Source organism: Anolis sagrei, chromosome 1, assembly GCF_037176765.1.
Source record: "Anolis sagrei isolate rAnoSag1 chromosome 1, rAnoSag1.mat, whole genome shotgun sequence".
Taxonomy (NCBI): domain Eukaryota; kingdom Metazoa; phylum Chordata; class Lepidosauria; order Squamata; family Dactyloidae; genus Anolis; species Anolis sagrei.
In genome coordinates, this window is record NC_090021.1 from 330,488,977 (window position 1) to 330,509,784 (window position 20,808).

The 20,808-nt window shown below is 41.1% G+C and overlaps 1 protein-coding gene across 1 annotated transcript in view; it reads left to right on the plus strand.

The window, feature by feature from the left end:
- ESR2 (estrogen receptor 2) overlaps window positions 1–20,808 on the plus strand; it is a 59,346-nt gene that overhangs the window by 33,042 nt on the left and 5,496 nt on the right. The window contains exons 5-7 of the mRNA XM_060754307.2: window positions 7,503–7,802; window positions 16,442–16,580; window positions 19,111–19,244. Coding sequence (XP_060610290.2) covers window positions 7,503–7,802; window positions 16,442–16,580; window positions 19,111–19,244 — 573 coding nt within the window. The remainder of the gene's footprint in view (window positions 1–7,502; window positions 7,803–16,441; window positions 16,581–19,110; window positions 19,245–20,808) is intronic.

A 20,808-nucleotide genomic window follows, 5' to 3' on the forward strand; every position in this document is an offset into this window, starting at 1 on the left:
GCAAAAAAGCATAGCTTGAATAGATTCATGCAAACTAATAGTGCAAGAAAAAGAATCAAATCTCCTAGCACAGCCGTGCCAGCACAATGAGCAAATGTGGGATTGTTAGCTGCCTTTAGTCCACATGGGGAGAAAGGTGGGGTATGAATAAAGTTATTATTATTATTATTATTATTATTATTATTATTATTGAATGGGAGACCATCAGCAAATACCAGATGCTATAGTTCATATTTCAGAGGAAGGAACTGCCAAAACAATCTCAGAGTATTCTATTGCCTGAGAAAACCCTACACCATAAGTCAAGCGGCAACTTGAAGGCACATACAAGGCACACACAAACACACTTGCATGGAACATTAATGTTACTGTAGCTTTCCATTCTTCTGGTTCAGTGAGACTATTTCTGATGTTTCTCAGCTCGGGAACGATTGTGTCTTGATTATTCAGACCTCAGTAGATCTTAGCTTTTGCCTATGAAATATCAATACCAGGAATGCTCTGACTTGGCAATATATGCAAATATTAATACAGTATGACCCTTATACTGATAGAATTGGTGCCCCCGTTTCCCCTCCATGCATCTTACAATATGTGTCCAATCTAGGATTTTTCTAGGATCTCTACACCAATCTTAGATTACACTTTTTTCCAGATTTTGGATTACCTGTTTTTGCATAGACTTGCATAATGAGATATCTTGGTCCTAAGTCTAAACATGAAATTCATTTATGTTTCATATACACCTCATACACTAGGCCTGAGAGTACTATGAGCCCTCAGTATCTGCTGGGATTTGGTTCCAGGACTCCCTGTGTATATCAAAGTCCATTGAATCTCAAATCCCATTTAGTACAATGGCATAGACAAAAGATGTCCCTTCTGTAAACTGGCAATATCAAGTTTTGTTTGGGGGTGGGGGAAAATATTTTCAAGCCAATGATAGTTGAATCTATGAATGCAGAAGACAACTGTTATCATATTTACAATATTTGTTACAATGTTGTCCATGAAACAAAGTTTGTTTACATTAAACCACTAGAAAGCAAAAGTGTAATATATAATATGATTTTTTGTGCTAATGTTTATTTGGTTGTCCAGTATTCCTAATAGAAAATGTTCTGGATTAACGAGTATTTCCTATTTCAATATTTTCTGGATCATCTCTCATAATTGTTTCCAAAGACACAAGCTTTATTTACCTGAGATATGTATGTCAGGTAAATAAAAATGTTAAAAAACTTAAAAAGAAGAAAGATTTCAGCCTTCCACGGAGACAGTTTTGGATTGTATTGTGTTCTATTTTGAATTTCAGAATTCCGGATAAGGGATGTGCAACCGGTAGTTTAAGCATTTATGTAAAGTATATCATCCGTATACATCCACAACTAAATTCACAATGTCTAAATTCTCCTAGTGAATCAGAGACCAATTTGCTTTTGCTCTATTCTGCTTGTACACATATAAATAAAACAAATATTTCAAAGGCAAGCTGCTCATTGGAAGGAAGCTATTCTTTGTAAAGCTGCCCTTGAAACCTGTCATTTGGGATAATGGTGAGCATTTAACAATACAGTAATAAGAAAAACATTATAATAATCTAGGAAGCAACCATCAAACATTTAAAGTGGGAAATGATATCTGTAATTTTAGATTCAAGGACAGGTAAATACGGATCGGTGATTACCTCCATTGTAGCTTTAAATAGACCTAATGCACAGTATTCTTTTCAAGGTTTAATAGTCGCAAATCACCAACATATTGGTTAGAATTATCCTTTCACTGCCGTCAAAGGAAAATTGGTGGCGATGAGTTGGTGCACCAAAGCATTGTGGAAGGGCCAGGTTTCGGTCAATAGAGGTTGCCCAAACATTAGATCACACCAGGTGAGCAGAAATGTACTGTGCAGGACACAGGGAATCTATGGATGGATGTGCAAAAAGTGGTGTCAAACTACGTTCATTCTACACTTGGTTGTGGATTTAATTGCGCAGTGTAACAAATTTGCTGGCAAGGTATCATTGTGCAGCCGAATGATCTTGGCCAAAATGTAATTTAAACATACTCCAATTATGCTTGAGATTTTAGAGAAATAGTTAGACTAGAGCAGGCATGGACAAACTTTGGCCCTCTAGGTGTTTTGGACTTCAACTCCCACAATTTCTAACAGCCTACCAGCTGTTATGAATTGTGGGAGTTGAAATCCAAAACACCTGGAGGGCCGAAGTTTACCCATACTTGGACTAGAGAGTGTTGAGATAAAAGACCAAGGACCTCATCATATGGAAGTTTTCCTCTGTTCTGACCTGTTTCTACACACTTTAAAGATGGATTCCCATTGAGCCCATCAAATGACGCAGGACTGCTTCCAGTGGTTGCTTCTGGGACACCATCTCTGCAACGTGTAGAAATGGGAGGCACAGAAATCTGTTCCACTCTTTATGACTTCTTATGAGAGGAAGTCACAGGGAGGAGGGAGCAGACTTGTTTTCTGCTGCCCTGGAGACCAGGACATGGAACAATGGCTTCAAACTACAAGAAAGGAGATTCCATCTGAACATGAGGAAGAACTTCCTCACTGTGAGAGCTGTTCAGCAGTGGAACTCTCTGCCCCGAAGTGTGGTGGAGGCTCCTTCTTTGGAGGCTTTCAAACAGAGGCTGGATGGCCATCTGTTGGGGGTACTTTGAATGCTATTTTCTTGCTTCTTGGCAGAGGGTTGGACTGGATGGCCCATGAGGTCTCTTCCAACTCTGTGATTCTATGATTCTATGATTTGATTCCCTTTTCATAGAAATGCTTGAAAATGGGCATTTTTCCTTGTGATGGGAAGTAGTGGATTTGTCCAACTGCTTTGTGACATTTCAACGTGGGCATTTATGGGGGCGATCTACTGGTGCTCCTTCTGATTCCAGATGGTGTGGGTCCCATTGAAAGAAGTGTTTCCAAAAGGAAAGGATGCCTGCCTCCTTTAGTGTATGGGCTTAAGGAGGAAAATCTAATGGCAGGTGCTTTCCCCAAAAGATAACCTGTTTTAAAAATTGTACTGGTATCCTTGAAATGGTTAAGTTAGAAAGTGGGGGGGGGGGGGGAGGGAGGAAGTTATCTGTCTTTTCTAAAGATGGAACCCCATAAAATGCTACACAAGGAAGACAACCCCCCCCCCCCCTTTTGTGGGATGAAGTCCCAACTCAGAACAATTCAATTTGTGCTTCTGATTTTCTAGGTTGTGTTGATGAGAAAGACAATTACAGCAAGTGAGTAGAGCATTGATTGAAATAATGGCAACGTTAATACAGGATCAATAAGGCTTCAAGAGTGGAGGAGAATTACAAGTGTTGATGAGCACTGCTTATTGGACAGATATGTTTTTTCATAATGGTTAGGATTCACTGAGAGAACCAGGTTTGAGCATTGGACTACAACTCTTCAGAAATGGGTTCAAATCCCTACTTGGCTATGAAAACTTCCTGGGTGACCTCGCACAGGTCACACTCTCTGAGGCTCCATCTACACTGCCATATAGTCCAGTTTCTAAATTCAGATTTTCTGCTTAGAACTGGATTATATGGCAGTGTAGATCAAGCCTTGGTCTCATAGGAAGGCAAAGAAGGCAAACTTCTCTTCCCAAACAAATCATGTCAAGAAAACCCCATCTTAGATTCACTTTAGCATCGTCTCCAGTTGGAAGTGAGAACAAAAGGCTTTATTTGAAGAAGAAAAAACAAATGGAAATGAGACATATTAATTTAAAATGCATAGGGTTGTTGTGTGTTTTCCAGACTGTATGGCCATGTTCCAGAAGCATTCAGTCCTGATGTTTTATCTGCATCTATCGCAAGCATCCTCAGAGATTGTGAGATCTGTTGGAAACTAGGAAAGTGGAATATAATATATGGTACTATTATGCCAGACTACACAGAGAAGCCATTGAAATCCACAAGCATGTGGACAATTTCAACAGAAAGGAAGAAACCATGGAAATGAACAAAATCTGGCTACCAGTATTTAAAAAACCCTCTAAAATCATAACAGTACATAAAGAACAACACTCTAAAGCAGGGGAACTCCAAGCAAGAAACAGTCAGGGCCAACTAACCACAAAGGATTCCCCCAGGCAGTAAGAATCCAGACCTTGAAAACTGTTAGGCCATTAAATGCTAATCAAGGTGGCCAATTGCTACATTCAGATCTACCTCAAACAGACAAGAGTTCTTTCTCCCACCCTGGACATTCCACAGATATATAAACTCCAGTTTCCTAGTTTCCAACAGTCCTCAAAATCTCTGAGGATGGTTGCCATAGATGCAGGTGAAACATCAGGAAAGAATGCTTCGGGAACATAGCCATACAGCCTGGAAAACACACAACAACCCAGTGATTCCGGTCATGAAAGCCTTCAACAATACATTAAAAGGCACAGTTCTTTTATCTTGACAAAGCATTATATTCCAGAATAGAGTAGTTGCATTTAGAGATGAGTAAATGAATATGAAATGAAAGGAATAACTAAATGATTCATCCTAACAGACTTATATGGATATTTCCAACAGTGTTTCGCAGTGATCAATTATTGAAACATGTAAGTGTAATGTTAAGTTGCTGGTTCCATAATGAATTGTTTGTGGCTTTCTATAATTGCCAGTTCTTCTCTTTTCTCACCATGAGGAATGAATTGGAATAATTACGTTAGGACTTATTGATTTTAATGGATGACACCCTGGGATCTTTAGATACAGGATGGGATAAAAATACTGAAATAAATAAATAGAGATTGTTCTTTGGTGATTTGAAGCAGATTGTTTATTTATATTCTGATGCTTGGATATCTCCCTGAGGATTTTTTTTCATGTCAGGAGCGACTTGACAAACTGCAAGTCGCTTCTGGTGTGAGATAATTGACTGTCTGCAATGACGTTGCCCAGGGGATATCCGGATGTTTGATGTTTTGCCATCCTTGTGGGAGGCTTCTCTTATGTGCTGCATGGGGAGCTAGAGCTGACAGAGGGGGCTTAACCCTCTCTCCAAGCTATAGGAGAGGAGATTCCATCTGAACATGAGGAAGAACTTCCTGACTGAGAGAGCCGTTCAGCAGTGGAACTCTCTGCCCCGAAGTGTGGTGGAGGCTCCTTCTTTTAAGGCTTTTAAACAGAGGCTGGATGGCCATCTGTCAGGGGTGATTTGAATGCAATATTCCTGCTTCTTGGCAGGGGTTTGGAATGGATGGCCCATGAGGTCTCTTCCAACTCTTTGATTCTATGATTCTATGATCCCAGGATTCGAACTGCTCACCTGTCGGTCAGCAGTCCTGCTGGCACAAGGGTTTAATCCATTGCACCACCTGGAACTCCTCCCTGAAGATAAAAATGCTTTAACTCCATCATCTAGGGTTTCTCTTAAAATTGCCTACCAACCAGATTCCTGTTGGATTTCACTTGGAGCTGGTTTAAGGGTGCCATCCAAGAGGGAAGGATGTGGAATGGGGTTGGCATGCAATGCCTTTGAAATCAGAAGAAATGTCTCAGAAGGAAACCCCTGCTGAGCAGAATGAGGGTGCCAAGAAATATTACTTGGGTGTCCACCACCAGATCAGCTTTTGATTTTCTGGCAACAAGCGCCGTACCATACTTTGCAAATGAGTAATCGCCCTTGAGTGGGAAAAGGAAAGATTGACAAGTTGGAGCCTTTTAAAAAGACTCACTTGCCATTATGGATAGCTTTAAATGCCAAGAATATCAACCCTTGTGGCATCCGCAAATATAGATGGACTGAGCGTGTGAAAAACTATTGGCAGTTAATCCTCAGCCATGAGTGGCTGCAGCCTGTTGGGAATATATCCATTATTCAGTGATGGCAACATTTGAAATGGTGATCAAAATTTACTTAAGAAGGCAAAGACAACTTTGGGTGTGTGGAACAACTCCCACTTTTCCCAGCTAGCATTGCGGGCCAACACAACGGGACACACCTACATTGTTAAATTTAAGCAATTTTACACCACTTTGTGGCACAGTGGGTTAAACCACTGAGCTACTGAACTTGCTGACTGAAAGGTCGCAGGTTCAAATCTAGGGAGCAGGGTGAGCTCCCACTGTTAGCCCCAGCTCTTCCCAACTTAGCAATTCGAAAACATGCAAATGTGAGTAGATCAATAGGTATCACTTCTATGGGAAGGTAACAGAACTCCATACAGTCACGCTGGCCACATGACCTTTGAGGTGTCTACGGACAACGCCGGCTCTTCAGCTTAGAAATGGAGATGAGTATCAACCCCCAGAATTGGACACAACCAAACTTAATGTCGGGGGGAAACCATTACCTTTACCCGCACATCTCTTTAACTGCCATGACTCAGTGCTTTGGAATCATTTGCATGTTATTTAGCCTTCTCTGCCAAAGAGTGCTGATGCTTCAACAAACTACAAAGCCCATGATTCCATACTGTTGTAGTGTCAAGCTATATGAATTCTACGGTGTAGATGCACCAAGGGATGGCACCAGTTTAGAGAAAGCTCCCGTTGTTCACTTAATTTTGGTCCAGATTTGCACTCCAGGTGCCACTGTCACCAGAGAATGGGGCTGAAACAAGGATTGTTCTTTGATTCCAATTTTCCTTTCCAACCCAGGGATGTTGGAAGAGTTCTGAATGGTTTTCAACAATAACATTCCCCTCCTAAATAGGAATTTACACACTAATGATTTTTTTCTTCCAGTCTGCAAATATTTGGATATTAAGGCACTGAAAACCGTTCAGATCTAGAGGTGGATGAAAATGGAGATGCACCCAAAGACGCTACAGGAACCACTTCTTGGAAACTCGGCAGGGTCATCTTGGGGAACACTGTGGAATTAATGCAGTTTGATACTACTCTAAATGCCAATGCTCAGTGCTATTGAATCTTTGGATTTGTATTTTTACAAGAATGCCACATTCTGCCAAAGAGTGCTGGTGTCTCACTAAACTTCGACTCCTATGATGCCACAGCAGTTAAAGTGGTATCAAAACTGCATGAGTTCCACAGTATAGATGCACCCTTGGTTAGTACTGGATGGGAGATTGCCAACAAATGCCAGGTGCCATAAGGCTATGTTTTAGAGGAAGAAATTAGCAAAACCGCCTCTGAGTATTCCTTGCCTGAGAAACCCTCTATGAAATTCTCAACAAATAAGTCATTAGGCAACTTGAAGGCACATGGTCACTCACACATGTGTAATATTACAGGTTATGTGAAATGAGGTGAATGTGAAACATACATGTTTAGACTTGGGTCCCATCTCTGAGATACCTCATTATGTAAATACAAGCAGATATATGCAAAAATCCAAAACACTTCTGGTCCCAAGCATTTCTAATAAGGTAGACTCAACTTGTATAACATTGCATGCCATCTTCTCAGGTGGAATCTTGGCCATTATTAGATGCGTGGCACAAAAGAAATGGGATTGGGTTAAGAAGATACCATGATGAAAATGTCCTGTATCCCTGAAACTTTAAAAACTTCAGGTTCCAGAAGAGAGCGCTGCGGGTATCGGATCATTCGCCGCCATCGGAACTCAGAAGACCCCTTGCACTGCGTCAGCAAAGTCAAGAAGACCAACGAGACCATCATCCAAATGAAAGAGGTCCTTGTCAACACCTTGAGCCCAGAGCAGTTTGTGTCCATATTACTTGAAGCTGAACCCCCCAACGTGTTGGTGAGCCGTCCCAACAAGCCATTCACAGAAGCCTCCATGATGATGTCCTTGACAAAGCTGGCGGACAAAGAACTCGTCCACATGATCGGCTGGGCCAAAAAGATTCCTGGTGAGTTTTTTTTCTTTTGGTTGTTTGTTAATTTAATATTTTAAATTATATTTATGGTTTAATACAGTCCAACTATTTTTATCTGGATTGTTATAATTAACTATGTTTTTATTTTAATTGTGTTTTTGCTTGGTTTGACTGTGTCTGTGGGCATTTAGTTACATATGTAAGCCACTCCGAGTCCCTTCAGGGAAATAGTGGCGGGGTATAAGAATAAAGGTATTATTATTATTATAGAAGACCTAGTACTTTGTAATACTTACTACCGTGATGGTGAACCTATGACACACGTGTCAGCACTGACACGCATGGCTATTTTTGATGACACGCAGACACATGAGGCCACATACAGAGAAATACACCTTATAAGAGCCAATCTAATTCCATCCTTAAGTTTGTAAAAGGCTCTACAAATTTAACATCTGCACGTTTGAGCATTGTTCACTCCAGAACTCAGCATGGATTATACATTTTTCTTATTTAAACTATAAATATTGCAAAATTATGTGGTTTTTTCTCTTAAAGTGACACTCCACCCAAGTTATGCTCAGGTTTTTGGCAAATTTTGACACACCAAGCTCAAAAAGTTGCCCATCACTGACTTACTAAGATGTAGTGAAGTTGCAGTGGTTGGTTTAATGGATCAAGAAACTGTATTTGAAAAGGGAAGCTTCTTACAGCTTTGGAAGATACGCTGTTGCATTTTTATTAAACTTTATTTGTACCCTGCTAGCATCTCCCAAAGGACTCGATGCGGCTTAACTCTGTTGCATGAACTCTGCAGTCAAATGGAGAGAGACAGAAAGTGTTCAGGGCTCTATATGAACAATTATATAGCCTAAATCCAATTATTAATTTCTCCTCCTGGAGACATGTACAAATATCTTCTTCATCTGAGCCAGGAATACCCTTCCGGATGACAGGGTCATTCATAAAATCATAGAGTTGGAAGAAGTCTTGTGGGTCATCCAGTCCAACCCCATTCTGCCAAGAAGCAGGACAATCGCATTCAAAGCACCCCCGACAGATGGCCATCCAGCCTCTGTTTAAAAGCCTCCACCACACTCCGGGGCAGAGAGTTCCACTGCTGAACAGCTCCCACATTTATAAAGTTCTTCTTAATGGTGGAATCTCCTTTCCTGTAGTTTGAAGTCATTGTTCTGCGTCCTACTCTCCAGGGCAGCAGAAAACAATCTTGCTCCCTCTTCCCTATGACTTCCCCTCACATATTATACATGGCCCTCATTGTGTCTCCTCTCTTAGCCTTCTCTTCTGAAAACATGCCCAGCTTTTTAAGCCGCTCCTCGTAGGGCTTGTTCTCCAGACCTTTGGTCATTGTAGTCACCCTCCTCTGGACACATTCCAGCTTGTCAATATCTCCCTTCAATGATAGTGCTCAGAATTGGACACAATGTGATTCCAGGTGTGGTCTGACCAAGCCAGAATAGAAGGGTAGCATGCCTTCCCTGGATTTAGACACTAGACTCCTATTTATGCAGGCCAAAATCCCATTGCCTTTTTTGCCACCAGATCACATTCTCTGTGTTCTGTTTATATCTCTTTGTGCTTCCTTTCCTTTATTTCCAGGTACACCAATTCTGCTCCCATTCAATATAGCTGTTTTCCTCTTCCCTCCTCTATCCACCAGTCGTCTTTCTGTACTGTATGGCTTTTATAGGTCCTTATAGGACTTTCCTTTTTGTTAATATCTTTATTAAACACATATGCAACTCTTTCCTACACCATTCCATCTACAAGAACTGGCTACTTATAAGAAGAGTTTGATAAAATACTCTTTCCTTCAGCAAGACTTGTCCTTCTAGATCTGCAGCCTAAATGCACTCTAAAGCAGCCCAAATACTCAGAGGGTATCGGATCCTGATTGAACTTGAAAACGAAGTAGGGTCGGCAGTGTTTCATACTTGGGTGGGAGACACCCAACAATGGAACATCCACGTCTTTAAGTCCTTGCGGAAGAAGGACAAGGAGGGTGCTAGCCTGATCTCCTTGGGGAGGGAGTTCCAGAGCCGGGGGGCCATGACTGAGAAGGCCCTTTCTCTCATCCCATCAGCCATGGCTGAGACGGAGGTGGAAGCAAGCGAAGAGCCTCCCCAGAAGATCTTAAAGAGCGTGTGGGTTCCTTTGTTCCTTGCACGTTCTCGTCTTTTCTTTTCCCTGTTATGTTAACTGAGCATAAAAACTGTTATGCTTTGAACTCAGTTTGCAGCAGTTGAAGTAGGCTGAGGACAAAGGAAGAGGAGTAGAGAGAAACTGGGACAATTATCTGATAAAGGGAAAGGATAGAGGATTTATTAGGACTGTCTTAGCCATAATCATTACTATTGAAAGGAATGAAATTGATAATGCTCAATCATATTGGAAAGGGCAAGGCTGGGTTACATCACATTAGCTGTATTATCTTGTCTGCTGAGAGCCACATGTATATGTATTAACACATATCTAATTAATCAATTGAAGTATGAGAACATGATTAGCCTCTCTTTTTAATTTTAGTATTGTGGGCACAATGAACAAGATTGAGCCGAAATTGCTTTAAAAAACCGAATTCATGATGTTGAGAACACTGGTGTGTGTGTGTGTATAAAATACACACACACACACATGTGCACCACATGCACACACACGCATATATACACACTGGACTCAGCCAGCAGTATCCCCAGCAACCTGACTATTGTGTAGTCTGGCAATTCCCACATTTTGTAAGGTGTGCAAAACACATGCTCAGCAGGACAAAATGAAAACTGCCTCTCGTGAATGATGCAAAGGGTAAGAAATACAAGGAGAATATTATCTCTTCTTTAAAGTCTGAAATGAAATTTAAAGTTGCCAAGGTTCTGAATGAGCACCCTAATGAAAAGTAATTTTAGGTTGATCATTGGAAAATGCCAGGCATTCGTGCTCAGCTGGGAACAGAGTCCATTTTCACATCTGAGCCACTATCTCTGCTTCTTTTGTCACTCAAAGTGCCCTTTAGTAAAAAATGTATCTTGTTTCGGCTTGATTTCCCCCTCACTTTTGTACAGGACATACTGCTGTTCAGGATATTAATTTTCTCTCCTACAAGGTGTAAAATCTCTCTGGGTTGGATCTAGTATTAGTCATACCTGAAGCGGGCCCACTGAAATCAATGAAACTTAATTTAGCCATGACTAATGCAAATATCAATGATTTCAGGTAGTTTATCGTAATAAACATGACTAGATTGAAAACTCTCTTTTCACAAGTTGTCATCACTGGAAATATGCTTTGCAATTCCACACTGGTCTGTTTCCCCCCCTTAAAACTAGTTTTCAGCACATTAAAAAAAATATCAGGTTTTAATTTAATTTAATTCAGGGAGCCTCTGGCGGCGCAGGGGGGGTTAAACTGCTGACCTGCTAAACTTGCTGACCGAAAGGTTGGCAGTTCACATCTGGGAAGCAGAGTGAGCTCCCACTGTTAGGCCTAGCTTCTGCCAACCTAGCAGTTCGAAAACATGCAAATGGAAGTAGATCAATAAGTACCACTTCTGCGGGAAGGTAATGCAGTCATACTGGTCACATGACCTTGGAGGTGTCTATGGACAACACTGATTCTTCGGCTTAGAAATGGAGATGAGCATCGACTCCCAGTAAAGGTTAAGGGAAACCTTTACTTTTACCTTTAGCTCTGACTGTTTACACTGCTTGTTGTTTCAGCTGTATAAAGCTGGGGAAATGTCAGGATTTCATAATATATAGACTACTGCAACGTACTTTACATGGGGTTGCTTTTGAAGACCGTTCAGAAGCTTCAAAAAGTCCAACGAGATGCAGCCAGGTTAAGAAATGGGGTGACATACAGGGAGCACACAACTCTCATGTTATGTCAGTTCCACTGGCTGCCTGTTTGTTACTGGGCACAATTCAAAGTACTGGCTTTGGCCCATAAAGCCCTAAATGGCCCTGGCCTAGTTTACCTGTCCGAACACATCTCCCTTTACTAACCACCACAAAGACTAAAATCTTCTAGGGAGGCCCTGCTCTCGGTCCCACCACTGTCACAGGTGCATTTGGCAGAGATGAGAGAGAGGGCCTTCTCAGTGATTACCCCTTAGCAATGGAACTCCTTTCCTGGTGAGACTAGATCAGCCCCCTCCCTCCTGTCCTTCAGAAAGCTGGTGAAGATGTGGCTGTGGGACCAAGCCTTTGGGGCAGTACAATGAGGTAATAATAGAATGGTGTCCTGAGATGGTTTTCAAGCAACTTATTTTAAAGTGGATATAAGTGATTTTAATGTTTTGCATATATATGGTTTTATGTCCTGACATTGAATGTTTGCCGTTTATGTGTTGTGCTCTGCCCTGAGTCCCCTTAGGGGTGAGAAGGGCAGAATATAAATGTTTCAAATAATAATAATAATAATAATAATAATAATAATAATAATAATGCATTTAATAGTGCATTCATGTGATTTTAGACCACAAAACCAAATAAACAAGTATAGGATGAAATATATTGGCCCAGCAATGAAATGGACAGTTAGGTTTTGTGTAATGAGTGTCCATAAGGATGATGCAATGAATTGTTGGTAGACAACCAATGCAGCAATGGTAGATCTCCCTCTACGTCCCATCTCGTAGCTTAAGATCTTCTGGGGAGGCCCTGCTCTCGACCCCGCCTCTATCGCAAGTGAGATTGGCGGGGACGAGGAGCAGGGCCTTCTCGGTGGTGGCCCCTCACCTGTGGAACTCACTCCCCGGGGAGATTAGATCGGCATCCTCCCTTTTGTCATTCAGGAAAAAACTGAAGACCTGGATATGGGACCAAGCCTTTGGGCATTCTGGCAGCTAAAGGAAAAACCCGATGATGAGCAGGAATTGATGGAACGGGATGGACATTCGGAACTCTAAACACTGAGCATGAGATTGTTTATGTATTGATGTATTGATGTTTTAATCTGTTAATTTGCTTAAACTGTTTTTGTATGTTTTGTATAATGTGATACAGGCATCGAATTGTGCCTTCGCTTGTAAGCTGCCCTGAGTCCCCCCTCGGGGGTGAGAAGGGCGGGGTAGAAGTAATTGAAATAAAAATTAGTGGCTGGTTACTCAAACAGATGGCTAGTGAAATCCCGTTCCCCAGACATTTCTCTCCTATAAAGAAAACATGGTTCCTCCCAAAGCTGCATTTCTTTTGATTTTTCTTTGAAAGACAGCACTTGAAATTCATTAATTATACACATGAGATCCCTGGATTTCAAGGCCTGGTTGTCTTCTCTGTTATGCAAGACAAAGGGGAGGAGTCCCAGGGTGAAAGCACTGCCTTAAAAGGAGTGTGTCCTTCTCCCTGTGTATCTTGAGCATTTTTGTGTGATCTAAAAGTCTTTTTCAGTTGAAGACTACTGAAATAGAGTTGTACATGCAATGCCAATGTACATATACGTTGCACATACAGATTGTACATTTTTTTCATTCAATTTTATTTATTTATCGTATCAGGAGCAACCAAGGGTGCAGTTGTAATGTATTAAAAAACACAAAGTTTTAAAACTTGGCATTATATTAAATGTCCTTTGACCAGAAGCTGGTCGCTTGGAGTGTCTCTTGTGTTGCTATAAGGAGGTCTTCCTTTGTGCATGTGGCAGGGCTCAGACTGCATTGTAGTAGGTGGTCTGTGGTTTACTCTTCTCCACACCCGCATGTCGTGGACTCCACTTTGTGGCCCAATTCTTAAGGTTGGCTCTGCATCTCATGGTGCCAGAGCACAGTCTGTTCAATGCCTTCCAAGTCATCCAGTCTTCTGTGTGCCCGAGAGGGAATCTCTCATTTGGTATCAGCCATGGGTTCAGATTCCGTGTTTTAGCCTGCCACTTTTGGACTCTTGCTTGCTGAGGTGTTGCTGCGAGTATCTCTGTAGGTCTTAGAAAACTATTTCTTGATTTAAGGCGTTGGCGTGCTGGCTGATATCCAAAAAGGGGGTGGGCTGGAAATGTCACTATCTTAGTCCTTTCATTATTGGCTGCTACTTCCTGGTGGATGTTAGGTGGTGCAATACCGGCTAAACAGTGTAATTTCTCCAGTGGTGTAGGGCGCAGGCATCCCGTGATAATGCAGCTTGTCTCATTAAGAGCCACATCCACTATTTTAGCATGGTGAGATGTGTTCCAATTCAATAATGAACAATTATCACAAAATGCTGTAACTGTAAAATTATCCTCTGTCACTTTGATGTACAATCTCAGCCCTAGTGATTCCTTTTTAGTTGAAATACACACCCTGTGAAATTTTGTTTCATGCTGTGGGTCATCTCTAAATCTCGGGTTTTTGCACTGAAATCTCATGGCTCAGAACAGTATGGACCTGTCAATCCTATATTTTACATCTGTAGCTTGTTCTTAATGTTTCTTCAGCTTCTGTCTTTGATTCCTCCTCTTATCTTTTGCCTTTGAAAAGGGCCCACTTTTCACCTCTCTGTGCTGCTTTTAGCACATCACTAGAACAACAGGCTGCACTTGACTCATTCCCAATTAGTTCCATGTCCTGCACTTGCAGTGTAGTATGAGGGGAGAAATTGGGAGGATTACAGAGGGCTAATATACCTATCCAAATTTCCAGATGGCTCCGTGAGTCCCTTAAGAAACTGATGACAGTTGAAGGTGATATAACATCTTTGTACAAAACACTGGTCATATATAGCATAGCATCCTATCCAGAGGCTGTTAGACTGCAGCTCTTAGAAGTCTAGGCGGCACTACCAATAGAGAAGAATACTGGGAGTTGCAGTGCAAAAGCATTTGGAGGAATGCAGGTTCCCACCTCTGCATTAAATCTGAGGAGGGTCTTTCCACATGCCACAGAAGCATGTTCTAATCTAGATGTACTTCTGTCTGTCTTTCATTTCTTTATAAAACAGTGAGCTACAAAATACACCAATATTTTGATAGCTCTATGAAAAAGGGGACATTTTTGTTGACTATATTACTTTCAGGCAACCCCACGCTCTACGTGGGGTTGCCTTTGAAGACTGTTCGGAAACTGCAATTAGTCCAACGGGTGGTAGCTAGATTACTCATCAGAGCGTCATACAGGGAATATACCACCCCCTGTTGTGTCAGCTCCACTGGCTGCTGGTCCAATTCCGAGCACTATTCAAAGTACTGGTCTTGACCTATAAAACCCTATATGGCTCCTGTCCAGTGTACCTGTCTGAACGTATCTCTTTCTACATGCCACCTCGGAGCTTAAGATCTTCTGGGGAGGCCCTGCTCTTGTCTCAAACACAGTTGGCAGGCCTCCCCAGAAGATCTTAAGCTCAGAGGTGGCATGTAGAAAGAGACCTTCTCGTCAGGGTCTTCTCGTCAGGGCCTTCTCGGTGGTAGCCCCCCGCCTGTGGAATTTGCTTCCCAGGGAAATTAGGTCATCGTCATCCCTCCTCACCTTTAGAAAGAAGGTAAAAATGTTGTTGTGGGACCAGGCCTTCGGGCAATTAGGTTAAAGGACAATTGATAATGTTTGACCATGGCTTGGAAGTGGATTTGGATAAGTTAAGCGGAGTAATCATTAGTATATGGCTAGATAAATAGCCACCAGACTGGCAATAGCTAAATGGATCATAAGTATACTGTTTAAGCCTTTTAAATTGGTTTTAATTAATATTTTTAATTGTTATATTTACTATTTTGTGTGGCATTGAATTATTGCCAATTGGAAGCTGCCCTGAGTCCCCCTAGGGCAGTGGTTCTTAACCTTCCGAATGCGCCGACCCCTTAATACAGTTCCTCATGTTGTGGTGACCCCCAACCATAACATTACTTTCGTTGCTACTTCATAACTGTAATTTTGCTATTGTTATGAATCATAATGTACATATCTGGTATGCAGAATGTATTTTCATTCACTGGACCAAACTGGGCACAAATACCTGATACGCCTAAATTTGAATACTAGTGGAATTTATTTTATCATTTGGAAGTTGTAGTTACTGGGATTTATAGTTCACCTACAATCAAAGAGTATTCTGAACTCCACCAATGATAGATTTGGGCCAAACTTGGTACACAGAACCCCCATAATAACAGAAAATACTGTATTGTCGAAGGCTTTCATGGCTGGAATCACTAGGTTCTTGTGGTTTTTTTCGGGCTATATGGCCATGTTCTAGAGGCATTTTTCTAGAGGAAAAATGCCTCTAGAACATGGCCATATAGCCCGAAAAAACCCACAAGAACCTAGAAAATACTGTGTTTTGTGGTGGTCTTTGGTGACCCCTCTGACGCCCCCTCGCGACCCCCCCAGGGGTCCCGACCCCCAGGTTGAGAAATGCTGCCCTAGGGGTTGAGAAGGGCAGGGTAAAAATGTTCAAAATAAATAAATAAATAAATTTCAGAGAAATTGAGCCAAGTGATTCCATGCAGAAATATGTATTGACGGTACTGAGCAAGCCTTGTGTTGAGTGTCGGTTTTCTTAAACGTAATTTATGTCAAATGTGTAGATTAATGTACAACCCAAGACTCATGAGTGCCCCTAGAACACCCATGCATATTGCATGCACAATGGATTTCCATGGACTATGTCAAACCTGTCCAAAATGGGAAAAAAATAGATTGAAGCGGATCTGTCTATAGTGTACTGATACTCTCTTCTATGTTTTCCAAGGTTTCATAGAGCTCAGCCTGTATGATCAAGTGAGGCTTTTGGAAAGCTGCTGGTTGGAAGTGTTAATGGTGGGTCTGATGTGGAGATCTATTGACCATCCTGGAAAACTCATCTTTGCGCCAGACCTAGTCCTAGACAGGTAAGACAATACATCTGGAGGGACTGTCTGATTCTGTTTATTTATTATAGTTTACTGACATTTCAACCCATGGGCTGAAGAAGCCTGTACAGACAGGAGGATTTGCAGCTTTAAAATATCAATGTAAAAATGGTAGTATTTGATACTTGCTGTTTTTGAAACTGGGGATCACTATAGCATAATTGAACACAATGGAAGAAAATCATTTATTAGAAGTGGTCTATAAGCAATTGCCCCAGTTCTCGTATTCTGGAATTATTTTAAGTTGCTTTCAAGTTGGCTTCAACTTAGGGTAACTGTATGAATGCAATATCATTCCTACAGTCTTCTTAGTGCAGTTTAATACACTTTAACAACCATAGTTGAAGCCTATAGAATTGTGGGTGTTATTGTTTTACAAAGTATTTCGCCTCCTGTGCCAAAGAGTACTGGTGCCTCACCAAGTTACAGATCCCAGGATTCCATAGTATTGAGCCATGGAAGTTAAAAGTGGTATTGAACTGCATTCATTCTACAGTGTAGAGCCAGCCTAATAATTCTTGTCATTAACAGCCCAAATACAGGATCATGGTTTCCTTTCTTAAATCAATGAACCTGATGTGTGGTCTCTGTTTTCTCCTATTACTATCTACTTTGTCAAACATTTTGTCTTTTGCAGTGAGTTCCACTGGTAATGATAAGCCCAACATATGATAGCTGATACGGGAACCAGTGCAGCTCCTTTAGAATACCATATGCCATGAAATTCCTAGTTCTGCCAGTTACAGATTTGACCAGTTACTGGTTTTTACTGAAGCCGAACAGACACTGAACCGTTTCAAGGGTGCATGTATTTTTTAAAAATTATAAAATCCTATCGTACTGCTCTATTTTTAATGGTGACTCGCAAACCATACTTTAAGAAGTTGTGATAAATAAGAATATTTGGCTGACATTTATTATCACAGTTATGAATGCATTGCATAACTGGTTTAATATTCACAATCTTTACCTTTTCAATAGTATTTGAAAGACATAGAGATCATAAAAATGCCTGACTTAGAAGGTAGCAGATGCCGCAAACACAACGGATCTGTTCTCCTGTCAATCAAGACTCAGCAAAATGACATTCCCACCCTGTTACATAAGTGATCTTGAAGGTGGCAGCTAGAAACAAAATCCATTTCATAATTTTTCACACTCGAGATTGCTTGTTGAAGTGGGATGGAAATGCCAGGGGGTTGCTTCCTAATCAACATGAGAACAAATCCCTGTTGCTTGCAGCAGCTTCTGCCTGGTAAATCATGATTGGGAAAGTCAAGCTGGGAGTATATTACTTAACTACACAACTAAGATAGTTACTTTACTGGGAAGTACATGAAGAATTCCAAGCCATCATTTTTACAGCAACTCTCTGGTGAAGACTAGGTTAGGAAATTAAGATATTCCGATGCTTGAAGACCTAACTGTCTACGTCTCACAAATGGGACCAAGGGTTATATACCACCATTTGCTGCCACAGTACTTAGAGATTATGGCTATCCAGTTAAAGAAAGATGGTTCCATGGTAGCATTCACCAAACTCATGTCCTGAGATATTGGCCAAGGGTGATTGGAATTATAGTCCAGCACATGTCTAAATAGCACTAGCTTGAGAAAGCTTATTTTGCAATAATAAACTAGCAGTCAAGGAAGCTTGGATATCGCAATTAATCTTTCAGTCAATTAAAAATTAACTAATGTTTGTATTTCTTATTCTGCCCCAAAATAAATTCAAAATGGCTTAGAATGATGCAATATATGTGCAACAGAACAAGATGCAAGAAACATGCCATTGGGATATCAAAAACCCAAACAGAAATGTGTACCTCTGAAATACCAAAGTGAGGTCATAGAAAAGATACAATTATTATATATTCATAATAAGACATCCTCTCCAGCATTCTATAGATCCAAATCAGGGTACATCCAAATCTATAGATCCAAATCAGGGCCAAGCAACACCAAAGTATGGTCTAGATGGCCAAAGGTATTAATGTGGAAGAACAAAAGGAACAAGGAGAGGATGCAGTAGTTTACTTTTGCCTGAGTCTACTGGGAAGTACAAGATTGTACTCTCTTCTCTCCCCTGCTGAATTATCTGAGTGCAAACTACTTTTGCCCCTTGAAATCAGCTTGTAGTAACTGAAGTAAGTTGAAAATATTGAAAAAAATGTCCCTTTGTAAAAAAAAAAAGTGGAAAAAGTGACATGAAAGGATTAACTCGGACTCTCCCTGCCTGAACTGGGATATTTGGAGGGAAAAATATTTTCAAAGGGTATTGTATACAGCTACATTTTGCCTAAAATCTAACATGTCTAGTATGTATAAGGTGCAAACATACTGGATGAGAACAAACAACTCTGGGGGCCATGCAGATGCACCATCCCCGAAAAAGCTTAAATCATGACTGTAGATCAAAAAAAGGAAATGCATATCAGAGCATGAAAAGAGATTTCGAAGGAGATAATATTGTGGGTTCCTCCTAACCCTCTAACCATTTTCAATTTAGGGATGAGGGAAAATGCGTGGAAGGGATTTTGGAAATCTTTGACATGCTCTTGGCAACAACTTCAAGACTGCGAGAGCTGAAATTGCAGCACAAAGAATATCTCTGTGTCAAGGCGATGATCCTTCTCAATTCCAGTGAGTAGATGTGCTGCAGTCAATGTCAAGCTGTGCTTATTACTGAGACAAAAAGTTGGGCGGTGGAAGTCGAAATATCAACGGACGCAAGAGCCATTAAGGCGAATAGAATAAAAACACCCAAAGTACTTTGGCCTCTTCCTCTTGTTATAATGATTTTCTGACGGAGGCACAGAAATAACACCTAGGTCACCATGATGTAGCATCCGCTGTGCTATATTTTTATACCTTTTGAAGGACTCTTGATGAAATAGTATGTGACCCAAGACTTATTAAATCACCCTCTTGGTCACCCACTCAAACACAAGTATGATACCTCTCAGCTTCTCCCATCCCATCCTGTCCCATTGCCTTATTCTTGTTAAGGAAGGAAAATAATATCTCCAAACTCTGCATCTCTTCTAGACTGGGTTGGCAACTGTTAAGAATATGGGGGATACAGTAGAGTCTCGCTTATCCAATGTATTGTTTTTAAGAGTTTTTTGCACTACAAATAAGATATGTGCAGTGTGCATAGAATTATAGAATTAAAGAGTTGGAAGAGACCTCATCCAACTCCCTGCCAAGAAGCAGGAATATTGTATTCAAATCACCCCTGACAGATGGCCATCTCTGTTTAAAAGCTTCCAAAGAAGGAGCCTCCACCATGCTCCAGGGCAGAGAGTTCCACTGCTGAATGGCTCTCACAGTCAGGAAGTTTTTCCTCATGTTCAGATGGAATCTCCTCTCTTGTAGTTTGAAGCCATTGTTCCGCGTCCTAGTCTCCAGGGAAGCAGAAAACAAGCTTGCCCGCTCCTCCCTGTGGCTTCCTCTCACATATTTATACATGGCTATCATATCTCCTCTCAGCCTTCTCTTCTTCAGGCTAAACATTCCCAGCAAAACATCCACCTTCAAGTCACCTGTCTATGTATGGTGACCTCATGAATTTAATCTAGTTTTTTTCAGACAAGGAACACTGAAAACTGGTTTTTCCAGTTCCTCCTTCAGAAAATCTAGTCTACAGCACTTGGTATTATTAGTGGTCTCTCTTCTAAGTATTAATCAGGACTAACCTGCTTATCTCATGAAATGAGACAGGATCACATGCCTTTGGGATATTGAAGCCCTGGTCATCTGCATATCTTCCAGTATTTCACAGATGCAAACTGGGGCATATATGCTCAAGTCAGATCAGAGTTTGGTCAAAATGTAATATCCACGGTTGAAATGTGGAATGGCACAGATAAGCAGCTTGGCTTCCATAACCCTCTGCATCAGTCGCCTGAGGGCTGAGAAAAGCGGTATATAAATAAAGTAAATAAATAAATAAAATAAATAATAAATCAGACACAACTGGGCCATTGCTTTTGCAGGGGAAGTTATGCTTATGTGAGTCAGAAACATGAAGGCTGTCATAGTTGTTACCCAACCACCAAACCACTCTCAACAAGAGATTCCTCCCAGGCGCTTCCAGGCCATTGATGCAAATCAAGGTGATCAGCTGAAACATTCACAGCTAGCCCCAACAGACAGGGGTCCTTTGTCTCACCCTGGTCATTCCACAGATATATAAACCCATTTT